Raw genomic sequence first — 20,521 nt, forward strand, 5'->3', positions numbered from 1 at the left:
GTTTGCAAACGATTGAGCAACTTCTGAAATGAGGAGGCAGCATGGGTTTAGCAAATCTTGCCAAATGTACCTGTTTTACTAGCTAACAGAATAAAGCCATGCTGACATATGAACATAATATATAATTACTGAAATTTAACCATGCTTAGTAACTTGGAAAGGGGGTAGGAAATAGCCCAAGTCTCTTTCATTCTGTTCTTAATTCCTACATCTGCTTCTTCCATCTTTTCTCCTCCACTGCCTGTTTGTGCTCCGTAACGCCATCTTATTGCTGTATTCTTGTTCTTCTACATTTGGTAACTCTGAACCTTACAGTTCTGAAGGCCAAAGATAACCAAGAGGCTGAGGCATCTCCTTTGACTACTTTCCTACTAAGAATCTTCCGATAGTATAGCTGTTAGCTTCCCCTGTTGCTGTTGTCTCTTTAATCCCCAATCCTCTCTTTGAGTTTACATATTGTTCAAGTGTATTAGGGTTGGAAATATTTGACTTTATTCTAAGCATTCAAATGTTTATTGCTGACTACAGGCTTGATATTATTCTGCCAACATGAGTATATTCTATATCCTGATCAATATGTGCCTTCTCTATCTCCTGTAAAACAGCGTAAGAGACACTAGAAGACAAGCATTTTTTCTACACTTGACTTCTCTAGAGTAAATCAATTCTAGCTGGAAATAAGCCTAATTTGCACATATCTACCACCGGACTCCATATGGAAACAATACCAGAGCATGGGCATCCGTTCCAGCTGTACTTGTTTCATCTAAGTAACACTTCTGATTTCTTGCATCTCCACTGGCCCCAGGTTGATGGAGTGTTGCTTTCTTTAAACTTGAGTGGTTATCTCAAGGTTTGAATGAGTCTCCTGTGGAGAATATCTCCCTAACCTCTAGCTCCCATTGTTAAACACTGACTTTCTTTGGCTGTTAACCAGCAATTTGCCTAACGCAGGAACAGATGTAAGTAGACAAACACAGCTGGCCAGTAAGGAAATCCCTAGAATTCCAGTAAAAATAAAATGCAGTCTAGGGGCACATTAAAGACTTTATTTCAGCATTTTTTCCTGTAGACTAGAGCACACATGCTCCAATATAGAGGGTCTTCACTGAACATCCAACTCTTGATGTTTGACAATCCCCCCCCACCCCCGCCCAAGCCTGAATGACTGTGTAGGATCCTTAAGTGTCTGCCTCTCTTGACCTTCTGAAAGTGATGCCAAAAGGTTTCCTGTCATATTTCCTTTATTAAAAAGCTTCTACCCACACTGTTCCCCATGGCTCAATGCAGCTTCAAGTGTGGAGACTGATGACCCGCAACTTCAATTGAACTTGGAAAAAAACTGGTAGCTACTGTAGCTATAGATAAGATTTACTTTATGTATGTACCATTAAGTCACCTCTGATCTAAGGTGACTCTATGAATGAAAGACCTCCAAAATGTCCTATAACAGGCTTGCTCAGATCATTACTTTGTGAGGCTGCCATATTCTGAAGCAGTGGCCATTTCCAAGTTGTCAAGTTGACACCCTAATAGTATATTACAGCAAACTAACACCCTTACAAAAATATGAATTAGCACAGCCAGCTCATCTCAAGCTAAAGAAAGGACACGGCATTGTGTTTCCCTTTCCTGCACTTACCTATAATTGGGAGTCATTGAGATTTTCTTACAAGACTCCTTTTCTCAACTCAACCCCCTTTATCTCCCCCTGTGGACCAATGGAGTGTAAATTAACACACATGCAGCTGCCTTATACTGAATTCCACCATTGATTCATCTATGTCAGCAGCTGTGCAGGGTCTTACATCACCTACAACCTGGTCTTTTCCACTTGTACAGGCTAAGCAGATACTCCAACTGATATGCTACAACCCCTCAAATGAAAGGGGCTTTTTGTGAGACTTCTGAAAAGCCAAGGATGGAGATTTCAGGAACTGGAAGGGGGAAAAATGGCTTGGGGGGCTGGAGGGGCTAGAGAGTTAAAGAGGAGCTAGGCAAAGCTGACATTGGCACAAGAGTGAAATGAAGAGGGTTTTTCCCCTCTTCTCTTCCCTTCTCCACTGCCATCTTCATGGTCGTGTGCTTTTTTGTCTATAGTCCTATCACTGCCCCCATCATGCTTACTTTAAGCACCTCCCATTCCTCTATCCCATTTCTCTGTACATCTTTGCTTTTGTCTCATTCTCTCCTTCCCCCATCCTTCCCCACCTTAACCTGTGCCTTAACCACAGTGAAAAATTATTTAGCGAAATTGCCTTTTTTCTTCAATGGGGGGCGGGGGGAAGAATCACTAATTTAAGTTTAGTACAAGGGCTACAAACAATGATATAGATTCTCACTTGATGATGATGGCATCTATCAATGTATTGCAATTATTTTGAATAGGTCAATAAAGAAAAACAGTTCATAGATCACCTTACCTAAAAACAAGCATTCAGATTGTTAGTTGTGTACATATACAGGCATTCTGTTTTGGAATGAGTTCCAGTAGCCCTGCTTATCTCTTAATTGCTTTTATGGAGACTCTTCTCACAGCCCAGCACTGCAAGTTCTTAAGAAGCTTAATAAAAACCATCCTTGCTTAAAGATGGGTTTCCAGGCAGCGTGAAAACATGCTGATTTAAAGATCAGACATTTTCTGTTCTAAGCATACCTCAAAATGGTATCTATCTATCTTCAAAAGCTTTAATGAGAAACAAGCAATCATTATTTATTACCACTCTTTCTATTTACAGGAACAATGGTTAAGTTACAGAATTTAAAATCACATTTCAGATTTACACTTGATTTTTATAATTTTTTTCCACAAATGAAATAGCCCTTCAGTAAGAAAACTGAATTTTGTGTCAGTTCAGAAGACAAATAGGTTATTAAAATATACAGTCAAAAGATTTTATAAAATCACTTTGATAAGAAAAGCTTATTGGCTTTCGACCAGACAAGAAAAGCATGCCTCTTCCTCCCCTTCATCCATTAAGGACTCATTTTGTCAAATTGTTCTGCAAAGCCTTTTGCAGTCTTGCTATGTTAGCATCCAAGGCTGCAAGACCATTTTTAAAGTCCTCTTCATCTTGAGATGTGAAAGTTGAAAAGGAAGATATAGTCCATTCTGATTTTTTTGACAAGCAATCAAAGGTTGAAAAACTTGAATCAGGAACAGAAATTCCAATGCCTGTTTTCTGCACATTTCCTTTGCAATGCGAAATGGGAGTATAAAAGAATTTATCAGGCTGAAGTCTGTCTGGATTGTCCAAAATCTCTTTAGCAGCTCTGTTTGTTATTTCTTTTGGCTGCATTTGAGACCTTTTGCCTTCCAGCTTTGCTGTCCTCCCCATATTTTCCGATTTATTTTCCAGAGTTTTTTTTAGATCACAGCTACCACTGGATTTGTCAAAAACTTTTGCCTCAACAGAAATCCCAAACTTGCCTGGCCGTTTAGGATCAACCAATCTAAAATCAGGGTCAAGACTTTTGGAGTTTTGGACAGAGATGGTGCATCCTTCAGCTGCAGCTGCTGCTCTTTTTGATGGACTGCTAGTCAATGGAATGTAAATAGTCTCATCCGGTGTTTCTCCGCCTACCAAAGTGCTCGAGTCACTGGCTGCCTCAACATCAGGCTTTAGAAAGGTAAACGCGTTCGTTGGAGCCAGTACTGCTTGGGCCACAGGACAACACTTTTGAGGAGAGCGTTCAGCTGCTATGCCACACATTTCATCATTTTCTTTCATCTCACCCTTTGATGAAAGGGGCACTGTATTTAACTGAACAGGATCAGTCTCTAAGTTTTTGAGGTAACTCATTATGGAAGCACTAAGCGGGTACATGTCAGACTGCAGCTGTTTTTCATGAATTTCCAGGAGAGCTTTTGACAGGCTCTTTCCTGGTTTTGATTTAGCAGTGTCCATAGTGAGGTCTGACAGAAGTTTGGACATGCTGCCCTGCAGAGCCCTGTTAAGTAAAATTACAGTGTCAATAATTATTCATAAAAGTGTTGCAGAACCCAAAGATCACATATCTCAGATTGTTAAGCTGTTATAGAGGACAAGCAATTCTGAGGCATCTGTTTGCTTACCACTACATAGTAAACAATGCTACTATTTAGTCATACATATACTGTTCTGAAAGGGAATGAAATAGGGCTAAAAATGAAACTTGTCATTGTGAGAGACATACCCATAAAATTAGTCACCAATTATATGGAAGTAGTTTGCTTTTTTATAAAGTATGTGGTAAAAACATTAAAGAAAAACTATGGGGAAAGCCATGAATTTCTTGTTCCCAACGTTTTCTGTCACACTTCGGCATGACTAAGCCCTCCCCTTTTTTTCCTAAAGAAAGCTGCTCTAAAGAAGGTTGGGTCACTGGTAGGGAGGATGCTAACTGGGTGGAAAAGATCCATGTTATTGGCCTTGCCTACATGATTGCGGTATTTTTTTCTCCCCCCCTCCTTTCACTCACTCACTCTCATACTCACTCTCTCTCTCTCTCTCTCACACACACACCTCCCACCCTTGCCAGGGAGGTGCATCTGGCTACCTTCACAGCCGATCTTCAGGAGGCAGCTGAAGACCTTTAAAAATTTAGGACTGCTTTTAATTGGTGTTGCTTTTAGCTTTGTTTTTATGTTTATTAGCAGTCCTAAACTGTGTTTTTAAACTTTGTTTTACTCATTGCATGATTATTTTATTGATATTGTATGCTGCTTTCAGTTCATGCAAGGTAGAAATACAGTTAATAAATATTTTAAATAAAATGAATAAATAAAATGGGATAAGAAAGAAGGCAACGACCCAAGGAAAATGGCACCTAGCATGGGTATGTACATATAGGGGCGTACATGGCTGGCAATGGTTTCCATGAGTTCTGTAAGATGAACCAAACTGGGTATAACTAGCAATACAGTTAAGGAAGGGATAACAGCTGCTTCTTACCAAAACTAAGAACAAGTTTATCTCCCCATAATGGTGTCCTATACTTTCTCCCAGAGTAAGTGTGAAGCTGCCATGCAGTTTTACATGAAACACTAAAAATGCTGCATTTGAGGACAGAATGGACAAAACTTGCGCCTATCAGTATGATTGGGAATTTTAAGTGTGATATACTAAAACTGTTTTTAAAATTATTTCATGTCTTTTCCAGGGCACTCAAGGTGCTGCATAAGCAAATTAAAAGCACTCAAATAAATGCAATTAGTGGTACCCTCAACCCCCCCCCCCATAACATTATTCCTGAACAGATACTGTTCAGCTGTTTGGTGGGGAAAGAGACAGTGTGGACTGAATCCAGACCCTCTGGCAAATACAGGATGGGCATAATTTAACATTTTTAAAGGGCTGTACTTGTTAGATAAGATACAGAACTGTGCAGGCTGCACCCACTAATAATCTGAGATTATATATGCAAAAACCTTCTTCTACACATAATAAAGCTCTGACTTGATTGGCTGAGCAGCTGAAGTTTAATGACATTCATAGATACTGTTGACTGCAAATGTTTGCATCTGGTTTCCAGAAAAGCAAGTTTTCAATTTAATACATGAATCACTACCACCCTCTGTTGGTTAAACAGTACATAGGAGAAAAGTTCATATACAACTAAATTTATCTGACAAACTGATAAAATGAAACTTTCAGTATGAGTATTCTTTAAGCATGAACAGTATTTCATAGGCCGTTAAAATACGGGGATTGCTTCCCAACCTCTGGTCCAAGAGTACAACACAGAGATGGAACCAGCTTGGCCTAGTCTCTTCACTTACATGTATTCCCATTGTCTCTTTTTTACACATCTTATGTTTAAAGTGATATTTTCTTGTGTTAAATACACTGGATTCTCATAATTAATGGTAAAGAAGGAGCTCCAAAAACCAATGGCTTGGACCTCATGAATGAGTTCTGGTTGCCACAGCACAGACTAAAACTTTCATATGTTCAAGATTATGCTTTTCAGTGGGCCCTTGCACAAACAAAAAGTTTTAGAGGGAGAGGAGGTGCATTCTGCACCAACGCGACTATGCAGCTCTCACAGACCTTGTTAATGGGATACAAATCTCAAACTGAACAAATCAATAAACAATTTCATCTGTTTTGGATCTCCTGTATCTTGCTGTGCCTACAAAGGAATTATTATAGAAGGCATATAGAAGGCATTCTATGGATGATGAACCAACACAAATCCCAAACTCACCTTATGACCACCTGCACCTGAGGGCAGAGTCAAGGTTCAAGTACTAGTACAGTGAACTAATTTCAACCAAGTGCCAAGATTATTTGAATTACACAGTGTTTTCAAAAACATTTTTAACAGTTACAGAAACCAAGCTTTTGAAGAGCAAACTGCTCTCACCTACCCAAAATACTAAAATACGGTAGGAACTAGTTTCTACTATAGCAAGTCATTCTTTGCTCCTAAGCCAAAATGAAATAGCAAGAGTAGACAGAGCAGGGGAAACATTACCTGGTCAATTCACGCAGTCTGTTCACTTCTGCATCTCGCTGACGCATTGTAATACCCAATATCCGGTTCTCTTTCTCGGCTGCTTCTACTTTATACTGGAAACTCTTCATATTAGCCAGCATCTCATCTGCTTCTAAAATTCATTTTAGCAAAATGTAACTCATTTAACCTTTATGTTAACGAGCATTAACAAGTTAAAACAATGGCTGTACCACAGTGCACACACCCATTTTGAGCTTTGTTGATTCAATCTCATACTGTTGTTTCTTTGCAATCAGTTCTTGTTCCCTCTCATGGATTATTCTGGTCAACCTTTTTTCTTCTTCTCTTTGGCTTTCTAGGATTTTAATTAGTTCTTCATTTTTATTTTGCAGTGATTCAATGCTTTTCATGGATTCAGTCAATTGACTCTGCAGTGTCCTATTCAAGGACTGAAGGGAGATAACTATGGATCAAACAAAAAAAAATCTGAGTTGTTTAAAAAAAATCAGTTCAGGACCACAGATTGATATTTATAACTACCAAGAAATAAAATGGTACAATGCTCTTGTAACATCTAGGGCTAATTATCTCAACACATTCAACATGGGTTGCCACTGAAGGCCATTTTAGCCAATTCACACAGTACAGCAAACAGTCTCCTTAGAAGAACATAAAGTAGCACCTGCCTACCCAGATCCTTCCAGATTCAAACCAAGGTGCTGATTTTGACTAATAAAATGCTCAGTAATTGTGGCTTGATTAAAAACAGCTGCAATTGGGGAGATGCTGCTGACTTGCCACATGTATTGCCCACTTCATGCCAACCTTCATGAACATGTGTGTAGAAATTCAGTAGCAGGCTCTATTTTAATGAATGTAAAGTGTAAGAGAAATTTTGCAATAAATTTCCATAAAGAAGCTAGAACTTTACTTCCATCATAATGACTTATTTACATATAATGTGCTATACTAGCATCACTTCGCGTGGAGTTAAGTGTCAGGAAATGGACTAGCAGTGCTGAAAAGTGGTGGCCAATTCTCTACTTTCAGTATGAGGGGGGTAAGGCTGCACTGAAGAGTCAGAAACAAATCACAATGCAATATGTGACATGAACAAGCCTGAAATCCTTGAGCTTGCAAACCTCCCTAGCTTGTCGATGGATCTGTGCAATATGTGCGCTGCTGAGCTTTTACTGAATTGTATCATTTGTAAATTTTGTCATGCTACCTGTTTTTAACTTTTATAGTGTGTTCATTGATGTGATCTGCTCTGAGCCTGTTAGCAGGAAGAGCAGACTTTAACTATAATAATGAATAAAATAAAAGCTTGTGGAATTGAAAACTTCCTGGTTTAAAGAGTACAGCCTTTTTTGCACAAACAATTTTTGCCACATTTGGCTCCATACGTCTTCTGGTTTTCTTCCGAATTCCAGATGATTAACTCTCCCATCGGGTTTCAATTCAGCATTTCAAGGGTTCTCTCCTGAGTTTTCTGCCTGTGCTTTTTCTGCGCAAGGAGAAAACTTGGAAGAGCACCCTTGAAATGCTGCATTGAAATCTGAAGAGGGAGTTAATTGTACAGAATTTGAAAGAAAACTTGGAAGTAGTATGGGGCCCAAAGTGGCAAAAATCGCCTGTGCAAAAAGGGCCTATGATAACTATGGTTTATTGTGCTGTTCAAAGTGGGTGCTTTAATAAATTTGGGCTTGATTTATGCTCACACTCTGAAATTTTAAGAAAGGACAAAATGGTGCTTTAGAATTCTAATTTGTTGAAGTGCCCAAACTTGGGCATCAAAATAAACTGCTTAACATAAAGACCTTCAAAAACAAGTATGTATTCAATCCCGAGTCTGCAAGCTAAGGAAGGAAAGAGAGGGGGAGTGTGCCCAAGGATTTCAGAGTTGCTCATGAAATCTGACTACAGCCTAATAGGAAGCTAGCCATTATATTTTCTATGCTCCAGGCACAGAAATGCAACACAGGTAACATATATAAGACACGACTGCCTAATTTGTACCCAACTATATTGCCATTGAACCTTTACAAAATCTTTAACGAAGTATGCCTAGCATCTTTATAGAGCACCATAGATTAAAAGTGTCCAGCACAGGGAGGAAATGTTACATTCAAGGATACAGTTGTAGAACTTGATGCCACAGAATACAATCTGTACCAGTAGAGGCCACACTTAGAGAATTGAACTGTGTTCAAATTTAACATTCAACCTTAGACTTTTCTAGGTAAGTGTTCAGCAATTCATCACATACCAGAATTGGTCCTCCAACCACATAACTGTGACTGTATAAACTAGATAACTTACTCGGTGTTTTCAAAATAAGCTTTAAAATTTTCATTAGACAGAAAAAGCACCACTTGCAGCAACCAACTCAAAAGACTTTCTCAAATGTCCTCCTTTTTAAATGCTTGAGTCCAAGGAGATTTGGTGGCTTCAAAATGTTTTAAATAAATAAATATACTTCTGCTTGACACTTACATTCAATATTGCCACCCAGATTGCATTCTTTTTCAAGCCTCTTCTGTTCTTTGAGCTGCTGGTTCAAAATCCTTAATCGCCTACATGTGAATTAAAAAAAGGAGGTCTGCATCTAAAAATTATTTTTTTACAACAAATTGTATTTAAGAAAAGTTGAAAACCTTTCTTCCCCCTCACTTTTAACTCAGACCTTTTAAAGTTTTCTTTTGTCCATCCCAGTAACAACTTTTTATGCTCTTGTGCATACATACTTATGACAACAACCCTATGTATACTAAAACAATCCTGACTCAGATACAAAATTCCACAAGAATGCTTTAATGGAATCACACTGTTACACACTTTTGTCTAGTTGCAATGAACAACTTTCAGTCAGCTTTGCTGTTATCAGTACTGATGTGACAAAAGTCAACAGAAAAAATTAGCTATTGCATCATTGGTTGTATCATGCCTATGAACACTGATCATAGTTACTACCCATAATATTAATGTTAATAACTAGCCTGTGTACATTTGGCCTGTGTGGCAAACAAAATGACCCCTGGTCAGCAAGTTCATAACTAACCAAAGAAGCTAACAACTGTCAGCATATTCAGTTCTTTTTGGGTTATAGATTTGCAAACACCTGTTCTAAACTTAAAGCCATAGCCTTAAGGAGCTGCTCTTTTCCATTCACAGTACTGACCTGCGCAACTGTGCATTTTCACTTCTGAGAGGTTGAATAGCAAGTGCTATTTCAGCTTGCATATTTGGATTGTCAGCAGCTGCAGGCAACAGAGATATACAGTCTTCCACTTCACCTAGTAGCCTCAAGATTTCTGAATCATCTGTAAGAAAGGAAAAAGTATATCTATAGATATAGGAATTGCTATAGATAACTAGATAACTGACAAAGTACAGAGAGCATGTTATTGTGTACGATTAAGAGCAGGCCTGTTCAAACAGAATGAGCCGGCAGAACAGACTGTAGCACTTAATGGTACAGTCAAGAAATGCCATTTCTGAATGTTTCCCCAGATTTTCATAAAAACCTTTAAAGCCAGCCCAGCAAAGAAAAAGGTTCTGGTCCAACAGACTCCCTACTATGCTAGTTTTCAATTTGCAGGAAGTTCTTTTTATGTATAAGGAAGCATTTTAAAATGTGAATAAGGAACAACATTAAGCAAGCGCCACATCCATTCTAGTGCTTCGGGAGTCTAGTAGTGTAATCCGCTGCATGTATAACCAAACCTAAATCTATCTTCCTAGAAAGGACACCAAAGAGTGCAGTCTAGCATACTAAGCTACAAGAAAGCGCTGTATCAACTGCCTCCATATTCCACAATACAAGAAATTTAGAACTAACCTGTCTGGAGGGTTAGGATTTGAAGACAGGGAACAGATTGCATTTACAATCCTTGCAAACTTAATACGGGACTTTAAGAAAAAGCACAGAATTCAAATTTAGAAGCTTATGAAAATTCTCAAATGAACACATGAAACATTTAAAATACAGTTGAAGATAAGGCTGCCAAACGGGAGAAAACTGTCCTACTCCTTTAATAGAGGCTTAGTGGGGTGTTCTTTACCAGGTGGTGTTATTTACCTCCATGCCATGAAAAAGTTCAGCTTCCTATTTTCATATAGTATGCCTTTGTAAAAAGGGACAGGATGCTTTTGTCTACGCCTGTTGGTAACTCTAGCAGCAGATTACATAAAAAACATCATTAGCTGTACAGATCTGAGCCCCAGAATGCAAAAGTGTAAAACTGATATTTAAATGCATTTACTTAGAACCAGAGTTTGTTAAAATGAATTGCATTGAATTCATATAAGCCTACTTGCTTTTATGTAGCTTGGGATGGATAGTACTCGCAAGCCTCACAAGAGTACTGGAACAATAAAATATGTTCAGCCATTATTTGTTCTTCATGTAATAAAATATGAGTGATATGTACATTTCACCGACTGATCCAGTCAATTATTATCTTCTTTAAAGAGGTCTTAGATTCAACCTCATAACATATCTCAAATTTCTCCAGACCTATGGGTTGATTTCGAACATAATCACAAAACTATCTAGCATTGTATGCGTGTTTATAATAGGACCAACATACAACATAGAATAGGAAAGCCGTGAATTGTGATCATGCAATATCAAGAAACCTCAGAAGAGAGAACAGGAACAGTTAGAAAACAATTTCACATTGCTATTTTTTAGTTTCATTTTGCATTTTTTAAAAATAAATTTGAAAAGCAGTCACATTCAGAATGTGAACAATGGGCATATTTCCACAAGAACTGTGAAGGTCTCAATGTATTATGCCCACTATACTGTTATTCAGTAATTTTGAGATTTCAGCTCTGGCAGACAAGAGACAAGGTATGATGCCACATTTGTGTCCAATTTAGTCAACTCTACAGAATTACCGATGCACGAAAGCATGCAAAAACCCAAAGTTACCGTGGTCTGTGAGCAGTGCCTTGAGCTCTCTCAAAAAATACTTCACTGTTTTCATTTTTTTAGCTGTTTCTTGCAAGCTCCTCTGTTGAGGCTTTAAAGGTGCCTTGTCAAAGCTAGTCTGACAACTTGTCTCTCTCACTGGTGCCATGTCAACTCCATCCAGGTCTTCTTCACTCAGAGTATCCGCACTATATTCCTCAGCAGTTCCTTCTTGGAAATTCAAGGTCTGGGGTTGTATTGGGTCTACAGTCTGGCACTTTTCTTTAGCCTCCTGGCTTTCTTTTTCACGTGCTTGCAACAGAGCCAGGTGTGCCTGAATGCGTCTTATTAAGTCTGCTTCTTTTAGCTGTTGGTTGTGACTTCCTTGGTCTGATGCAGTCTCTCTGCTACCAGGCGTTGGGACGACTGTGGGTCTTGTAGGATTACTCAGAGTAGTCTGAACTATATGGGGCATTGCAGAACAAGCAGGAACAGGCTGTGCTTGGGCAACAGAAGTGGAAGCACTGAAACCTGCTGGCAAAAGGAGGGATCCCACTGGTGGTTCACATGGGCTGCAGTTGTCCATAGAAACACCCTGTTATCAAGCAATCACAAGAAGCCATTAGTGCTACTCAAACCAAAGCAGAGCTACGTGTGAGTAGGTTATAATGAAAACAATCAAAGGGTCAGATCCAACAACCTGCCATTTTGCTCACAGATCTTCCCCACCTTTTGAGCCCCTTCAGCACTTAACTATCCATCTCACTTCAGTCCCTGCACAGTACCTATGGTGTTACGACTATGAGGCTCACCCAACCAAGGGCATCATATTTTGGGCAGAAGAGGCTACTATGGGAGGGATAAGGAGGGAAAGACCTGTAGGTGGAAGCACCTTCTGGGAATGGTTCCTAGGAATTCACCCAATGATTTTCACTTCGCTACATTTCAGATAAGTTTAGCAGTTGGTACATTCTGTCCCTTAATTAATTAATTAATTGTCTTAGAATAGCAATTTAACTGCTATGTAAGAATAATGATGGTTACTTACTGACTGAACAACTGAAGGATTAGCAATATGCTGTGGAGACAGAGCTGGTGTGGAAGTAGGTAAACGACAATTGAACGCTGCAACCGGCTGATATCCTACTACCAGTAAAGGACAAAGAGCAAAATGTTAATACCAAGTTTATTTTATTAAATTTATAGTCCACTCTCCCCGCAAGTTGGCTCAGAGTGAGTAACAACACGTATAAAGATATAAAACCACATTAATAAGATAAAAAACATTCAAAATATTAGGTTTAGTAAATAACATCTCAGTGCAGCGAGCCAACTCATACAAGCATATTCCATGGGGTTGAACATAGCAAGCTATTTAAGACAAGTTAGGAGAACCTGGGGTGAGGGGTATTCTGATCCTCCCCCGCTCAGCTGGATAGCTCACCCACACCTCAATCACAACCATATGTCTGGCAAAACGTCTTTGTCTTATAGGCCTGGCGGAATGATAATGGATCCTGCTGGGCCCTGGTTTCAACAGACAGAAAGTTCCACCAGGTTGGTGCCAGGGTTGAAAAGGCTCTGGCCCCAGTTGAGACCAGGCGAACATCTTTGGGGCCAGGGACCACCAAAAGCTATTTATCAGTCGATTGGAATGCCCTCTAGGGAACGTATGGTGAGAGGCAGTCCCGCAGGTTAAGTTGGTCCCAGGGCTTTATAGGTTAAAACCAAAACCTTGAAGCTGATCTGGAATTCCACTGGAAGCCAGTGCAGGTGGCACAAAACAGGTATTATATGTGACCCATACAGCACCTCTGTAAGGACATGTATTGCTGCATTCTGGCCCAATTATAGTTTCCAGAACAGACCCAAGGGAAGCCCTGCATAGAGCGAGTTACAGTAATCTAGTCTGGAGGTGACTGTTGCCTGGATCACTGTTGTTAGTTCGTGGATCGAAACATAAATGACAAGTTGCCTGATCTTACAAAGATGGACAGCAGACAGACCTGACAACTGCTGTGACCTGAGCCTTCATCAATAAGGAGGCATCCAAGACCACACTCAGATTCCTAACTGTTGGAATGAGTGCAAGCAGCACCCTATCAAAGGTCAGGAGATGGATTCTCAAGCCCAACAACCCATGGCCCAAGTGCAGGACCTCCGTCTTTGTGGGACTGAATTTCAGCCAACTGTTTCAACCACCCAGTCACAGCCTCCAAAGCCCCAGCCAAGGCACCTGGGGTGGAGTCCGGCCAACCATCAACAGCTACAACTGGGTGTCATCTGCATATTGATAGCAACCCAGTCCAAAACTTTGCACCAGCTGGGGGAGGGAATGCATATAGGTGTTAAATAACAGGGGAGAGAGAACCAAGTTCAACTTTAGCAAGAAACAACTATCCAACTCAAGCTTGACATTCTCACTTACCATTTTCAGGAATGGTGCGAAGTGGCACTTCTGGAATACCAGTGGATTTTTGTGGAGGCTGGATATTTAGCAGAGATACTTGGGTTTGAACATCATCACACAATTTCTGGTACGTTACAGGAGAATGCTGAGTGAAAGATGCCTGAATTGGCTGGACAAGAGGTTGTTCAGTGCTTTCAGGGGTTCTGTCTTTTCCAATGGCAGTTGTGCTAACTGAGGCTGGTTTCCTATTGGACACAGGCACTATGAAAAGCAAAAGGACAACTAAGTTTCCTTCAACTCTAATGAAACCAGGTGAAATGCTAACCTTTTGAAGCCTTGCTCTTGCAGTACTGTCCCTGAAGAGCTTTGATATCTGGAACCTTGTTTATGACAATCAATCATGTTACATAAAGTCAGTAACCTATACTCTTAAGCAGTCCCAAAAGCTTTATCTTGTAATTTTATAGAGAATTCTATTGAGCTCTGCACGGATACATCAAAATGGTTTGACAGAATTATCATGGCCTACACAGGGCCCAAGATCATAAATAACCTAGTTTAGTCATACAAATTCCCACCTACTCTTTTCTGACCCTTTCTCCCTCTGTCAGATTCCCACCACCACTTTCCCCCGCATTTCCTCCTTTCTCCCCAACACTCCCCACCAGTAAATTTTGGAGAGAAGGTAAAACTTAGTGCTTTGACAACCAATGCGACACAAATGTTTTATGTTTCCACCAGTGCTATGATTTCTTTTTATTTGCGTAGATAGATCATTCATGGCTATTAAATAGATAATATTCAATCTGTGGCTGAACGCATGTATCCTGAACACAAATCTGATCTGCATATATATATGTGGCATCTGCTAAGCACTGACCATTAAATAAAGCTTTTGTAAACAAAACCAGATCTTTAAAAATTAAAGGCAGAGAATTCTAACATAATATAATTGGGAATTTTATGTAGTTGAAAACTAGTTATTTCATAACAAGAGTTAAGAGTTAACATTAAAATAGTTGTACCAGCAAAAGCCAACTGCTTACCAATTTCTTTATGCACATGCATAGAAAGTGTAGTTTTCTTCGGAAACCGCTTCTTTGAACCATTCACTTTACTGAGTAAGGGTCTAGAAGTCGTTTTGACACCACTTGCTTTCCCTGGCTTTTGATGACCAGTTTCCGTTCCTACAATAATTTGAAATAAATACCATTTTCCAACAAAATAAATCATCTGCAAAATGAAAACTGAACGCAAATGAAGGAAATAACACTTACGCTCAGTGTCGTTTTGTAAGATGTCCTTGAGCAAAGCTGCACAGCGATCAAGTCCATTATGAATAGTTGCAACCTAGATGGAAAGAGATGCAAATAAGGGAATGTATACAGTGTATACCTAGAAGAGTAGAAGATACACAACATCATTTTAGCTAGTAATTAAAGTTTCTGGAATTGCTTTCTCTCATTAAATTTAAAGGAAAAGCAGGATTAAAACATAATAAATAAAATTTTTGTATTCATTCATGCTGTACTCATTTTAATATGGCTATTTTATTATTAAAATATATTGGGTTGGATCCTAAACTGTGCTCAGTTTAATACGGAGAGCCGCCTCCATCGAAAAGGCTCCTTGCACTAGAGGATGAGAATCCTCACACAAAGTGGCAGGATCCAACCAAGTGTTATACATCCAAAGTCTTTTCAGATTAGATTATTATTTTTCATTTAATCAGAAATGGATTTATAATTTGTGTTTTAAAGGACAGTACAATACAATGGTCAACATATTAACAAAAATCTAAATTGCTCAATGTTATTACCTGATTCTCCGAATCTGTGGAATAGAGAGAGTAGCCAGATTCTACATCAGAATGTGCTGCTTTTTTTAGACCTACCCTGAAACACAGAAATAGCATTTTATACATACACAGAAAAACTTAGATATTTTATGTATAATATACAGTGGCAGAAACTCTAAAATCAGTTACACCAGAATAATCCCTTTGAAGGTACTGAGTTACACCTGGAAAAAGTACTGGACTATGCTTCATAGAAACAAACTTATTCTCTTGAAACAAAACTTGACCTGATTGGCAGATGTTGTCTTGATGACATTTGTTCATTAGCTGGTCGTAAAACAGGCCTTAACAAATTTTCTGTGGCTTTAAGAGCTACCCCAAGAATTTAGAGGAGTAATATATTGTTGAAGGCTTAGAGGAGTAAGATTAGGGTCTAGTAGCACCATAAAGACCAACTAGATTTCCAGGGTATGAGCTTTCGAGAGAGAAAGCGCATACTCTGGAAATCTAGTTTGTCTTTAATGTGCTACTGGACCCAAATAATGCTCTTCTATTACAGACCAACATGGCTACTCCCCTCAAACTATCCTCTAGAATTTAGAAGCCAAACCTATTTTTCAGCATTCAGGTTTTTATATTTTAATGACCATTCTTTCTCATTATTGCTACCACAAACCCTAAACCTAAACTGTTCCGTTTCTTGTAATCTTTTTTAAAGCCATAACAAAAGAGTGGTATATAAATAAATATGGGGTAACCCTAGTTATCATCACAAAGCTAATCTCTATCCATCACCTAAATAAACTTTGTATTTCTACTGAGAATCATCAAGAGGCACTTACAATAAGTGACTGATGAAAATAGTAGGTGCCACAATTAATTTTTTAGGTGCCCTAGCACCTGAAATTTGTCAAGTCCTGTCGTAAAATGTTCACCTTTCTGAGGCATTCCCATTAATACTGCTGAGAAATCTGGAGAATCTTGCAGTTAACACTGCTAACAGTGAAACATATCATTAGGGAAATGTTAACTAGTTGCTCATAACTTGCACTAACAAAAGTATCCATTAAGAAATTCTTACTGTTTTTTATTGCATGTTATTTTAGATGATCCTGTCAACCTTCCAGAAGACAGCACCTGTTGATTGCACAAATTTATGTCAGTTTTACAGAAGATCAACAATAGAGCAAACAACTTTGACTTTGGGGTTGCTATGGTAATCCAAAATGCTCCTAAACTCCAGCTTTCTTGGGGTAACACCTCTAAGTGTGCTATCAATTTCTGGAGACTCAATTTTTGGAGGCTTTGTAAACCCTAGATAAAATATTTATTTAACCCAAATTTTACAGCAAATGAGATGTTGTCCCAAGTTTTCAGAATCCCAAATTATACCTGTTGCTGGGTTCATTGTGCAGTTTTTATTAGCCACACTTAGCCAACCCCTAGGTATTAGATATACGGTTTAACTTGTTTGCTTGTATTATATTCAGATGTTAAACCTATTTGTTTTGAAGAGAAAAACACTTATTCCATAAGTTAATTTTAGGTTGTGCAAATTTATGTCATTAGATGTCCTGTATTAAACAGTTTTAATTAGAATTATTTCTCTGGTTCACTGCCACAATATTATTTGTAATTTAACAGATCTACAACATGCCCTCTCAGCTACCTATTTATTCAGACAGAACCACAGAGAGTCTCAGCATGGTCATTATTTCCACTTGGAGGAAGGCTCCTTAGATTGAAGGAAAGCTACTTAGAGGATGTTTGGCTTGCCTCCACTATTTCAGAGTTTAACACAGTAAAAAAAGACACAACTACCCACAGTGTGCAGACTCATCCCACTTTCATCTCTTGTAAACCAAGTCTGTGTAATGTTTCAAAAAACTACATAGCCTGCCTGTTTGATGAAAGGCATTGGTAGCTCAAAAGAAATGAACATGTTCAGCATGGGTAACACCATCTGTGTCACACGACTTTGTTTTTGAAAAAGACTGTCTTGTGTCCCCAGCCACTGAGGACAGGCATTATGAAAGGAACAGAGTTCTATACATAACAATGATACCAAATAAGTATCAGTAGCAAATGACAGCATCATTACTTGAGACCAGGAAAGGTTATTTTGATCTCCTAGGACCCCTACTCTGCCATGGAAGCTTGTTGGGTAACTTTGGATCAGCTACACACTCAGTCTAACTTGCTTCACAGAGTTGTTGTGAGGATACAGTGAGGGAAAGGAGAACTATATAAGCTGCTCTGGAGTTTCCACTGGAGATAAAAGTTGGGTATATATATATAAATGTATGTTTGCGATGAAAAGGAATTCTTAAGGGAGTCCCTGTTTTCACAAAACTGGACAACACCTTTCTGTTAACTTGATGTGCTGAAGTAGCATTGATTACAAAAATTCTCTCCATTTGCAGTAATAATCAATGGCAAGGGGTGGGGAGCGTGATAGTCCCCTGTGCAAGCACCAAGTCATTACTAACCCATGGGGGGACGTCGCATCACCATGTTTTCTTGGTAGACTTTTTACAGGGTAGTTTGCCATTGCCGTCCCCAGTCATCTACACCAGCGTGATAAGGCTTTGGTAATACGATTTTTTTAAAAAGACTTCAGGACAATCAACCTCCAGGTAATCCTCCCAGAATTACATCTGATCACCAGACTACAGAGATTAGGGCCCCTCGAAAATACAGCAACTTTGCAGGGCAAACTATATTCTTCGCCCCCCGCTCATTTCTCAATGGATGTCCCAAACCTAGAGTTGGTTAACTACAACACTAATTTATTTCCCTAAATTACTTCTAATTTCCCTTTGTAAAAGAAAATCGTGGTGGTCGTGGTCATGGTTGCCCCCCAGTCCTTACAAGCCTTCCGTGTATCTCGGCGTGCCTTTTACCTTATGGCGTCGTACCGTGCCCGACTTCGCCATCATCGCTCAACGGGAAACATACCCTAAAAGAACAGCGACCTCTCCTCCAATCCTCATTGAACGATCCAACGGTTACTCAGAAGGCGGGGTCTAATACACGCTCCGCCCAACCATTGATTTTGCTGCGAAGCGCCAACCCAAGCGGGAACAAGAGAGACGAGAGAGAGCATTGCAATAGAAAAGGTTCCTATTGGTTAAAACCGTTCCGAAAGTGAACCAATGACGACAGCGGAGAGCGAGGGTTATTTATTCCTGTTTCCCTTCCGGGGTGGGCCATGTTGTCGAGGTTGTGTGCTCTTAATTGGACGCAGCCGCTGATGTAATACAGCGCGGGCGGGACGAATTTCTTACCAGTGTCAGCTATCAGACGAAGCTGTTTCGGAAACGAAGGCAATTTTTTGCATTTGCCTCTTGCAACATAAGCAAGTTTTAGAAGCTGTTTTCATAGTCAATACTTTGGCCACGGGAATTTGCTCCATAGTGAATTTGTTCATTTTTAAGGTACTCTGGGGTTTTTGCTCAAAATAAACTGCTTGTTTTGTCAGGCGCTACAGCCGTCCTTTCTTTTTAAAAACATAGTAGTCCTCAAACTTTCTGAAGTGGAATCTTCTTGCGAAGTAATGCCATATTCCTTCCCTCTCCCCAGCATAAATGCAGGAACCTCACACCAGTTAACTAAGCAGTTTTATCTAATTTTTCATATTTAAGCATTTATAAATAGATAGTATAAGCAACAGGCTGCGTTTCGTGGTCCTTTTACACATCCTGCAGAGGCGAACCCAAGTTTGTCAACGAGCTCTCTAAATTTCCTCGACAACATGACCCGCCCGCCCGCTCGTCCTCTCTCCTGGCCTGGCTACCCGTTTTTAGGTCCCCCAACCCTTGCTGCCTTAAAATTAAGCGGAAGCCCCGTAACACCTTAAAGAGTAATAAAACGCATTTCAGTGTAAGCTTTTGTGAGTCAAGAGAGTCCATCCAAAGCCAGCGAAAATTTATATTTAGCTTTCTAGTAACAGAAAGAGAAGAGTGCGGTGGTTGCTCTTTGGAGAGGCGCTTGCTTCAGGTCCTCGTGACCCGTCCTCTAATACTTTGTTCAAAGCGGCTTTGCTAAGACATTTTAGGCATAGTAAATAACATTTCTAGCGTATGAAAGTACGGCAGTTTACTATCGCTTGATGGTCTACTCCAGAGACCAAGCGCGCTCCCCCTCCCTCCGCCTTGCAAAGACCGTTGCCGCGCTGCTCTCTGGGCGCCCTCAGATCACAGGATGCCGGGCACGGGCCTAGCTTCTTCTCCTCTCAGCGCGGCATTCAGGTGCTGACCGTCAACATGTAGAGGGACGTGGTATTTGCTGAGATACTTCGGAGACGTGAAACAGTAGTAAAAGGTATTTGTTATCAGTGTTAATCATAATGAGGCTACAGAACACCCCCTTGAAGGCCTCAGAACTAGGCGGCCACCCAGAGGAGGAAAGGCCTGAGGGTTTCCAGTTATTGACCCAGGAACCGACGTCTTTCTTAATTCTTTGTGGAGGCCCGGATTAGCTGGTGATCTGCTCGTGACTAAACCAGATCAACAGGCTGTGCTCAGGCTTCAAGATCATTGAGCCTGGTTGGGGGCGAGTGGCGAGCCTCCAGGTTTACGTGCCTCCAATCTGACCTCAGAACAGGCGGTTCTCTGTGCCTGGCGTAAGACCCCCTTCCTCGTCTCACTCTTAAATCATGGAAAAAGGGCAGAATGCTCCTGTATCAGCAAAAATACTCCTCATTGCAATTTTTGTTATGTTCGTTTGCTTTTCCCCAGAGTAATTACTTATTTTCTTCTCTTTGAGATTGGCTGCCCTCCCCATGGTACTCATGAATAAAATGGTTAATTATCCATTGTGGGGTAGTGCTGAAGTACTCCCGCCTCCCCGACTGTACAGTATGCAAAAATCCTATTGTTAATTATTTTCTACAAAATAGAAAAAACAATTTGTAAGCCCCCCCCCTCCCTCGCAGCTGATATCAAAGTGCCCT

At 39.9% G+C, this 20,521-nt stretch overlaps 1 protein-coding gene across 2 annotated transcripts; it reads right to left on the reverse strand.

The window, feature by feature from the left end:
• Window positions 1-2,728: 2,728 nt before the first annotated feature.
• Window positions 2,729-18,540, reverse strand: CCDC14 (coiled-coil domain containing 14). Of its 2 annotated transcripts, none has more exons than XM_054971489.1 (13): window positions 18,471-18,540; window positions 16,649-16,704; window positions 15,589-15,664; window positions 15,047-15,119; window positions 14,816-14,956; window positions 13,788-14,030; window positions 12,408-12,502; window positions 11,381-11,954; window positions 9,623-9,764; window positions 8,938-9,017; window positions 6,686-6,904; window positions 6,460-6,592; window positions 2,729-3,951 (listed from the first exon to the last, which is right to left on the reverse strand). In XM_054971489.1, the coding sequence occupies exons 1-13, from the start codon at window positions 18,504-18,506 to the stop codon at window positions 2,985-2,987; spliced, it is 2,835 nt and encodes a 944-aa protein (XP_054827464.1). In that variant the 5' UTR covers window positions 18,507-18,540; the 3' UTR covers window positions 2,729-2,984. The 2 variants fall into 2 exon arrangements, with proteins under 2 accessions (XP_054827464.1, XP_054827463.1); XM_054971488.1 differs by having other exon boundaries at window positions 12,408-12,505.
• Between the last annotated feature and the right edge of the window lie 1,981 nt (window positions 18,541-20,521).

The sequence above is a fragment of the Eublepharis macularius genome, chromosome 2, assembly GCF_028583425.1.
Source record: "Eublepharis macularius isolate TG4126 chromosome 2, MPM_Emac_v1.0, whole genome shotgun sequence".
NCBI lineage: Eukaryota > Metazoa > Chordata > Lepidosauria > Squamata > Eublepharidae > Eublepharis > Eublepharis macularius.